Source organism: Trichechus manatus, unplaced genomic scaffold, assembly GCF_000243295.1.
Source record: "Trichechus manatus latirostris isolate Lorelei unplaced genomic scaffold, TriManLat1.0 scaffold00004, whole genome shotgun sequence".
Taxonomy (NCBI): Eukaryota; Metazoa; Chordata; class Mammalia; order Sirenia; family Trichechidae; genus Trichechus; species Trichechus manatus.
Genome location: NW_004443940.1, coordinates 28,986,118 through 28,996,508, shown reverse-complemented (window position 1 = coordinate 28,996,508; position 10,391 = coordinate 28,986,118). Strand labels below are relative to the sequence as shown.

At 39.4% G+C, this 10,391-nt stretch overlaps 1 protein-coding gene across 1 annotated transcript in view; it reads left to right on the top strand.

Annotated features, from left to right (window-relative positions):
• The first annotated feature begins 1,002 nt into the window (after positions 1–1,002).
• Positions 1,003–10,391, top strand: part of TMEM182 (transmembrane protein 182) — a 28,985-nt gene continuing 19,596 nt past the window's right edge. The window contains exon 1 of the mRNA XM_004369304.2: positions 1,003–1,135. Within this exon, the coding sequence (XP_004369361.1) occupies positions 1,024–1,135 (112 nt within the window). The 5' untranslated portion in view covers positions 1,003–1,023. The remainder of the gene's footprint in view (positions 1,136–10,391) is intronic.

The window sequence follows — 10,391 nt, the reverse complement described above, 5'->3', positions numbered from 1 at the left end:
GTTGTTAACTAATGTCATAAAATAATATGTGTACTGTCTGTTTAATGAGAAACTATTTGTTCTGTAAAGCTTCATCTAAAGTACAATAAAAAATATATATATATAATTTAATGTGACTAATATGTTTTACTTAATTTGTCCCCCATATGCACCAACAAGGAGAATTTATTTATGTTTTAGCCATTTGGGAAATGATGAATTTGTTTAATAGATTGGGAATTATTCAGCTCAAAAATGATTGTTAGAATTTCTTTTTATTTGATTACTATATATCGCCAAGCCCAAAATCTATCTATCAGCAGCTGTATCCGTTGACTGGATGTCCTTGACTAAAAGACTAAAAGGTTCTCATTTTGAATCATGCCAAATACAGATGTTAATAAAAAGCATTATGCCTTGAACATATCTGATATAAGATCTTGTATCTTCTCAAATGTGTATTTGTTTTGCTTGTCATTTTTATTGCCTTCGACTATTTTCCGAGAGGCCCGTAATCTAAACAGAAGTGTACTTTTTCACTAGCGGGTTGGGGTGATTATTATCAGCTTCCATGGGATCACTGTTATGTATACATTATCTTAACAGGAAATATGAAGCAATATTTGCAAATAATTTGAATGCTTTTTCACGTCTTTCTACATGTGGCGTGAAACACCTATATGTGACCCCCAAGATAACTCTTTCTAGAGCTTTGGGTGTTCACCGTTATAAAATGGAAAATCTGGTCAGAAAAAAAGAGCTTCCAAAGTACATCAGCATGTGTGTGGTGCAAATATTGAGCATGTGGAATTGATTGCAGGTCAACATCATTGACTGCAAGGCTATCTGATAAGATCTCTGTTTAAAGTAATTTAGGACCCGTGTCCTAGGGTTCTGCCTATCAGTGCAATGACTGAAATTAGAAAAATGAAGCAGAAAGAAACTGACTGTGTGAGAGTTTGCTATGTTTACATTCTAAGTGTATTTTTCTTTTCTCCTTTTCTTCTGGGGTCTCCAGTTTACCGTGGCTTCTGGGCAGTGCTGATGCTCCTGGGGGTGGTTGCCGTTGTGACTGCAAGTTTTTTGATCATCTGTGCAGCCCCCTTTGCCAGCCATTTTCTCTATAAAGCTGGAGGAGGCTCATACATTGCTGCAGGTATGTACAGTGGAAAGGATACAGTTTCATCCATGGTTTTTCTTCATTTCTTCACATTTTATATTTCTAAATTCAAGGTGCCAGGCTTCATATCCTAGTAATACATTGACATTAATATGCAGTATTTCTTGAATGCTAATTTTTTGTGAGACGCTTTTCTAGGGACTTCCCATGGGTTAACACCCTTAACTATCATGGCAACTTTTGGTCATTGTATCCACATTATGCAAACGAGGACACTGATTTCTCTTACTCTCATTATAGCTCAGCCTTCCCCCATTCCTACCCGAAAAGCACTGGCAGCTTGCGTGGACATAGATACCTGCTGTGTCGTTTTGCCATGTTTGTTAGTGGTCACACTGATAAATCTCAGCCCCAGAGCTCACTCACTTGTTCTTAGGCTTGAACACTTTCTTTCCTGGAGTGGTTCCCATTCACTTAGTCATCCAGTGTTGCTTTATTTATGTTTTTTATTCTTGTTGTCATCTTTCTTATGAATGTTTGTCTACCACAACTGAGCAACTTTCAACAAGTGCTTGGCATGTGTTTTCTGTAAATCCAGGTTCGCAAAAATTGTCCTCTTTCTCTATTTCTTCCCCAGTTCAAGGGTTCCCTGACACACAATTATATTAATATTCTAGCTTTCAATATTCTTTTGTCCCTCTCCTACCAAATAATCTTCCTAAAATACCACCTAAAATAATTTTTTCACATTACGAATGTTATATCAGATTGAAACTATTATGGAAAAATATGGAAAAAGGCAAATACAAAAATACATAATTTACCTTAACACTTTATTCCAAATTGTGCTTATTTTCTTCCAATCTTTTTTAATGTACGTTTTGTTTCAATGTTCCCGGGTGGCATTAATGGTTTGCATTCAACTACTAACCTAAAGGTTGGTGGTTCAAATCCACCCAGTGGTGTCATGAAAGAAAGGCCTGGTGACCTACTTCTGTAAAGATTACAACCAAAAAAAACCCCGTGGAGCAGTTCTACTCTGTAACACATGGGGTTGCCATGAATTGGAATTGACTCGATGGCAACTTTTTTTTTTAAGTCATTTTAATTAAGGTATAAAAACATTCTAATGTATTTATTATTATACTTTAGATGAAGGTTTACAGAACAAACTAGCTTCTCATTAAACAATTAGTACACATATTGTTTTGTGACATTGGTTATCAACCTGTTACATGTCAACACTCTCCCTTCTCTACCTTGGGTTCCCTGTTACCAGCTTTCCTGTCCCCTCCTGCCTTCTCATCCTTGTCCCTGGGCTGGTGTGCCCCGTTTAGTCTTGCTTTTGTTTTATGGGCCTGTCTAATCTTTGGCTGAAGGATGAACCTCAGGAGTGACTTCATTACTGAGCTAAAAGGGTGTCCGGGGGCCATACTCTCAGGATTTGTCCAGTCTCTGTCAGGCCAGTAAATCTGGTCTTTTTTGTGAGTTAGAATTTTTTTCTACATTCTTCTGCAGCACTGTCTGGGACCCTCGATTGTGATCCCTGTCAAAGCAGTCAGTGGTGGTAGCCGGGCACCATCTAGTTGCTGGACTCAGTCTGGTAGAGGCTGTGGTAGTTGTGGTCCATTAGTCCTTTAGACTAATCTTTCCCTTGTGTCTTTGGTTTTCTTCATTCTCCCTTTCTCCTGACGGGGTGAGACCAGTGGAGTATCTTAGATGGCTGCTCACAAGCTTTTAAGACCCCAGACACTACTCACCAAAGTGGAATGTAGAACATTTTCTTTATAGACTATGTGCCCTGAGAAAACATTCTGATATTTTGTCATAAACCATTTTCCACATAGTTTCATTGTGTTTATAATCATCACAAAGACGAGCCATGACATTGCTTATCATCGCTTAATCAGTGGTCAGTAAACCAATAGTTCTTTAAGTATTGCTTTTGCATAATACTGTGCTTAAGTCTGCAGAGCGGATAAGAAGAAGAATCAGGTGTAAAACCTCTGCTCAGAGAGTGCAGAGAAACCCACTCTGAGAAGAGGGGCCCTGTGTGACACCTTCTGCCCTTCTTTTATTTGTTAGTTCAACTCCTTCCTTCACTGTTTTTTTAAGGACCTTTATCAAGAACCTGGCTTTGCCCATTAGCTCTCATAAATTTCTAATAATTTTCTTTATTGAGATATAACTCACATTTCATCAAATTTACCATTTTAAAGTGTATAACTCAGTGTTTTTTTAGTATTTTCACAGAGTTGTGCAAACATCACCACTATGTAATTCCATAATATTTTCATTACCCCACAAAGAAACCCATATCTATTAACATTTACTCCCCATCTGCCCCTCCCCCAGTCCCTGGCAACCAATAATCTATGGATTTGCCTATTTTGGACATTTCAAATAAATGCAACCAGACAGTATGCGGCCTTTGTGGCTGGCTTCTTTCCCTTAGATATCATCATTCTTAGTCTCTCTAGTCTAATTCATAAAACCAAACCCCTTAAAAGTAAGCATCTCCATTTCCAAATGTTTTTTTCCCTCCCCAACCCATATCTACCCTTTCTTCATTCAAAGTTCTAGTTAAAAGGCAAAAGGTCCCGTAGTCTTCCCAGACATAATAGCTATATACTAAAATGTGTAAATATTTGTTTCTTCTTATTCCTCGCTTTTCTTTTTTAAATCTTCTCAGTTTGTCTATAATGGGAATATGTTACAGCAGCATTTTAGTGCTAACACATTATGGGCAATACAATTGTTTTAGATTCAGAAATGTTTTGATTCTGGCTTTGTTTGGTTCTATTAGAGAAGTGTGATTGTACGTGTGTGTGTCTGAGTTCAGTACTTGTATGTATCCTTGAAAAAAGATTCTTGGTTATTTTTCAGTTTTATAATTTGTGTGAGAAAATAGTGTATCCAAAGAATTATTTTTGGCTGACAACTATATACGAAGAGAAGATAAAGCATTTGATATGCACTCATGCCTGTTACTAGTGGATTTTTTTTCGAATGAGTCTTGCGCAACATGTGGGCACTGGGCTGAAGGCTTTCTTGCTCAGATCCTCACACACGAGCCCCCAGGGATTTCAGAGGTGCCTCAGGTGCTCTACAACCCAGGCTGAAAGCCACCGAATTAGAGGATTGTGAGGCTACTTCTGTTCAAACTTGACCGTAATTTCCTTCATGGCACAATTCTGTGTTGTTTGTAGAAAACCTTTTGTTTCCCAAGAACAGACAGAGATATTATGTTGAGTGAGATAAAATATTACTATTTGCTTGTCTGTTCAGGCAGAAAAAGTGGTGTTCTCAGGGGTATCTAGAGTTTACTGTCTAGTAGTAATTTCTACAATGAACCACAATCTTTACAAGCAGTTATGAGGTCAATAAGTCATCCTTATGCTTGACTACTACTTGACAGAAGACTTTCTAAAATCTTACAATTATCTATTATTAACAAATTGTCCCTTCAGTGTTGAAGATGGAAACTTACAAGTATGCTATGCAAAGACAAGGGAAAAATGGAGTAAATGCTGGGTTTGTCAGTTGGCCAATGCTGGGTTTGTCAGTCAGCCAGTGCTGGGTTTGTCAGTCAGCCAGTGCTGGGTTTGTCAGTCAGCCACATTTTTTCTGTGCCACAATTAATATAGAACCATGCATATAGTCATTTACAGAGTTAAACTGAATTGAGTTTATAATGTTTTTCTTGGTTAGATTTATATTTTCAAAATGAAGAGATTTCACTCCATGAGCCAACTATTCCAAAATCTCTTTCTTTTTAGTCCTTGTCTAGCATTCGCTGCCTGATGTCGCCTCTCATACCTCCCTTATGTCAACACACTGTGCTCTGCTGGGAAAGTTAGATTCTGCGTGGGCCCATGGCTGCTGTGGCTCCTTTATCAATACAAAAAACGGGATTGGGCATTCTCTCTTTATTTGGGCATAGGACCTTAGGAAAGGGCAAAGCCAAACTCCAGATGGCCGTTGCTGGGTGTGTGCACATAGAAAAACTCTAGCATCAGCAAGCAGACTGGGCATTCCACTCATGACAGAGGTAGGCTGATGCCACAGCTGTAGAATGGGAGTAAGGCGTGGGGCCCATGATATTCCCTTTGCTTTGTCAACAGGCCCAGAGAAAGGCTTGGAGGGCTGGTGTTGCCACTCCTTGCACTTGGGCAGAAACCTCACGAGGCAGGCCAGGCCCTATACTTCCTGAGGAAGTCCAGCTCCGGACAAAGTGTACACTAACGGTCAGCAGGGTACATCGCTGGGCCTGTGTTTCAGTGAGTCTTATTACACAACTCTACAATGTCTAAACAACTACTGAAATCTGTTTGATTGTGGGCTCACAGAGAACACTTAGATACAAATTACAAGGGATTGACACCCATCTTTTCCTGCCCCAGTGATATTGAATGTAGTGAGAAAGATGCAGGAAGAGGTAGAATGGGTGGGCATGGCATTATAAAAATTTGGGTAGTATGGAGAAAATTATTATGCCACTGATTATTCCTAATCCCTGGGCAAAGTGGCACCCATACAGGAATTGCTATGCACAAATAAGGCATAGACGTGTATGTGAAAGCATAATGGCAGGGCCTGGGTGTTCTTGGACACTAGCATTGGATGATAAGCCATAAAACTAAAAATTGGTATTTTACCAGCATGTCAGGGTAGAAACATTTTTATTCTGTAATTCAAATCACCTTTTTCTGAATGACAAGCTGAGATTACAATTTTCCACTGAATGTAGAGATAGAATCTCACTGGCATAGAGGAGACTGAAAAGATCCTAAATCTCTACTAAATCCCTTATTAGACCATCAGGTTGGTGGGCGTATATAGACGTCCTGTAAGTCAAAGACTTCTTATTCAAGGCCTCGTTGTTGTTTCTTGTTATTAGTTGCTGTTGTGTTGGCTCCAACGCATGGCGGCTGCAGGTATACCAGAATGCGCTGTGGCTCAGTCCTATGCCATCTTCACGATCCTTCCAGCCTAACAGGTCATCTTCTAGCACTATATTGGACAATATTCTGTGATATAGAAGATGTTCACAGGCTAATTTTTGGAAGTAGATCATTAGGCCTTTCTTCCCAGTCTGCCTTAGTCTGGAAGCTCCGCTGAAACCTGGTGTTTGAAATGTCGGTGGCACAGCTTCCAGCATCATAGCAACATGCGAGTCGTGACAGTATGGCGAACTGGCAGATGGGTGGTGAGTGTGGGGCCTAGGATGTATCACTGGAAGCCAAGCATTCAGTTGCAGTATCATTTAGTTCTTTGGAACATGACAGAGGCAAAGTTGTGGTTTCAATTCCTGAATGTGCTTGTTTGCCTCGCCCTATTCCGTGACTACAGGCTGTACTCCTTGCCCCAGACAGCTGTTTCACAGGCTGTTGTTGGTCATGAACAGAGCTGGTTGGGATGAATTCGTGTAAATCCCCTGTCCAGGTGGGACAAACAACTTGAAGCACATCCTTCTGTGACTCACCCCTTTACTTTCGGGTCCTGGGGACAGTACATTCTGAAAAAGCGGTGAAGTAAACACTTTCCAAGAACTAATTTAGGAAAGGTAAGGATACAAACCCAAACCCAAACCCAAACCCATTGCTGTCTAGTTGATTCCAACTCATAGTGACCCTGTAGGACAGAGTAGAATTGTCCCATAGAGTTTCCAAGGAGTGACTGGTGTATTTGAACTGCCAACCTTCTGGTTAACAGCTCGAACTCTTAACCACTGTGCCACCAAGACACCAAAGGGAATACGAAAATCTGCATATCTAGCAGGTAATACTGATTTAGAAGCAAATGAGATTTGTGCTTTGTTTTCTTTTCAAGATCAAGGAAAATTGCTGTAACCCATATGTGAACCACAATTATTTCTATGTAGTATAAGATAGGAATGATGGATAAATAATATGAAAAAAATTTTTTTTGCCTTAATCTTAGAAAAAATAGCCCACAGAAGGCATTAGCTTTTCTTTGGCTGAGACGGCACATGCCTTGCACAGAGGCACTTGATGTCATGCTTTGCTCCTCATGTCTTCCCCCAGATGAAGCAGAGCATGGCCACCGCTGGGGCAGGAGGAGAGTCTGTTGAGGAAGCAGAAGAGCAAGAGGAGGAAGGGATTAGGGAAGAACTGCTGATGGCCTGGAGGCAGACGTTCTAAACTTACAGGCACACCCATCTCCCTGCTCTGCACCTGCCATCCCCACGTCTGTATAGTGAAAGATCTGGGCTATGAACAGCCGCTTACCGCAGACAAGCAAAGGGGACTCTACATGAGAAGAACAGGCCTGGACGGCTAGCAGATGCTTGCCTACAGTGGCGTTTCTTACTGTGTCTTTCTTAGCACCCAAGAGGTAGGCTTTCAGGAGAAAATCAAAAGCATACCTTCCCAATCGGGAGCAGAATACCTCATCAAAGTCTAGAACGTAACATTCAGAGCTCTGGGCTAGATGGTTTGTTGAAGGTGAGTGTTGGGAAGAAAAAGGTGGTTAACAGAAATAGTTATTACTGACACATCAGCCAGATGGACTTCTTATGGTAGAATTAGTGTCTCCAATGTTTTTCCCTTTTGTTCACATCAAAAGGTTTTGAGCTACCAGACCTGCTCTTAAGTAAGAGTAGAAGACTTAGCCATTCTTCTGTTTCTAAATATTACCTGTTTGTGTACCCACTTTGGGCCTTCGGTTGTCATATTTGGGAATTTGTCTAGAAAAATTGTTGTTCTGCATACTGATATTAGTATAATATAGAAAGGCTTTCCTTCAAATTTTAACGTGGAATTTTTTAATGTCCTCGACCTGACATTTTACATAAATGTCCAAGTGCTAGAATGAGTCCAACTGGGTCAGTGTTACAGATGAAAGGATTGTGAAGAACTTTTATTAACACAAATATTTTAAAACTGTATTACTTTTCTTTCTCAGATTCTCCTTTGAAAGTTTATTTTTCCCCACATTACTTTTCGATTGAAATGTGCTTAATAGGATGTTAGACTCAAACTCGTCCTGAGGCAGTTTCGAGTGAGGCAACGATATGATAGATATCTGACTTTAAATTGAGTGAGGGCAGATGCCCAGAGGGAGAATTTTACAAGGGCCATTTCAAAGCTCAGTTCTTGAATCTCGGACACCTCAGCCAGATTAAGGTCATGAAAAAGAGTGAGGGTGTGGAGGGAGGAGAGGATGCACCAAGAGGTCTCTCCAGAGAGAGCTATTGCTGTCTTACAGGTCTCCACCCCCACCTGGGCTTGTTGTATGTATCCTTGTTGGGGACATTTTGGATCATGGTCTAGCACCTGCCCAGAAAATTCTCGGGGGTGACGCCAGTAATGGATTTCGTAGAGCTCTTTGGAAAATCTTGGACTTCAAACATGAATAAGTGCCTCCTACACCCTTAAAAAAAAAAAAAAAGTATCTGTTCTGTTCTTCTGAGAAACAGAGCTGCAGGCCTGGCAGATGAATGTTTTACTCACGTGACGTATCATTATGGGGCATAGTTACTCTCACCTGAAAGGAAGTTCTCAGCTGTGTCAGGTGACCAGAGTCTTCCTGGCCTATACGTAGGATCTGTGGTCTAGGGTTGAGTTTTGTTGTTGTGGAAAGGCAAACTGAGTTTCAGTCTGCTGCGTTTTCCTTTTCCAAAGTCTGTGCTTCGTTGAACATCTACTGAGTACTTAGTACAGTAAGGGACTTTAATTTCTTTACAAATATCCTCTGTTTCATTCCACACTCCTCCAAAAACTGTCACTTTGCTCAGAAATAACTAGTACCGAGTGGGTTTTGAGAGGTGAAGAAATATCGATGTCCTTCTAAATTCGGTTATGCATTTCCTGAGGCCTTTTTTTCCCTTTATACTTCTTTAAGTAGAAAGAGAAACACATTAAGTGCAGACTCATCCAAAATATGCCAAGAGTCTGTCCTAGAAAGAATTTTCACTTCCTATAACTAATAGGATGGTGGGAAGGGTGGCAGAGGTTTGCTGATTAAACACTTGAATCAAAAAATATCCTTAAGATGAATGACTTAAGTTTAGATTCACCTTGGTTTATTCTTTTCAAAATGTTCCTTAATGTGACTATGTGATGACTGACGCCACCTTGTGGAGAGTTCTAATAAGGACTTGGTAGACATCTTTGAGGCAATGAGGGAAAGACCTCATTTCTCTCATGACATCTCAGAACTGGAAGCAACCACTGCCAGTTTGTTCTCTTGCCAAGTCATGAAATAGTCCAGGCACATGAGAATCTTTGATGTTTTAAAAGATTTCAGAGAATATTTTCTAGCTATTAGCAGAAGCTCACGCCAAGGCTTACTACTAATAATATTAATAATAACAAAATTAGCCACCCTTTATTATGTGCTTAAACAAGGTTGCTCATTTGTAAGGCATAAAGCCATCTAGCCAGTAAACCTTTGAGGTGGGATTTGAACCCAGGCAGTCAGAATCCAGGTCTGATTTTCTTGAACCACTTACTACTTCCTGAAACTCTGTTATTGTGAGTAAACTTTTCCTTGGTATTAAAAAAAGCTCTGCTTTTCAGATTAAATCCCTAATGACTTGTAGAGATGGTAAACCCCTCATCATAACTCTCTATAGGATAATTGTTTCTGAATAGAGTACCAAGTATTATGTATACAGGATGTTGAGTTTAATGCCTAAAATGATTATGCCAATCAAAGAAAGTCATAGATTGTTTGAGAAATCTGATCGCCATTATACAGGTTAGGTTGGCTAAAAAGATGAGGCCAGAAAATGAAAGAAAAGAGGAGATTAAGGTATTTACAAAGCAATATGATGAAGTGTGGGCAACAATGGATATTTGGAAATCAGATAGATGTAATCAGGAAATGATAACTAAATAAGGAATTAAGGCTATCTGAGAAAATTGGAGGAAAAAATTAGTGGAAAAATGATCCAAAAAAATGAAGAATGGAGATAAGCCAAGAAGGTTTATGGTTAACCATCATGCATTTCAGGTTTTACAATATTTGAAATATGATATATAAAATGATCATAATTTACTTCTAAGGGAAAATGATAGCATATTAATGTAAAGAAGAAAGAACTAATTATTACAAAAATACAATTTAAATTATTTTTAAGAGCTTCTAGAATATTTTTCCAGAGACACTCTAATTTTTTTTTTTTTTAGTATTTTATCGTACTTCAGGTGAAGGCTTACAGAACAAATAGTTTCTCATGAAACAGTAGTACACATGTTGTTCCATGACATTGGTTAACAACCCCACAACATATCAACCCTCTAAATTCTCAACTTTTTTTTTTTTT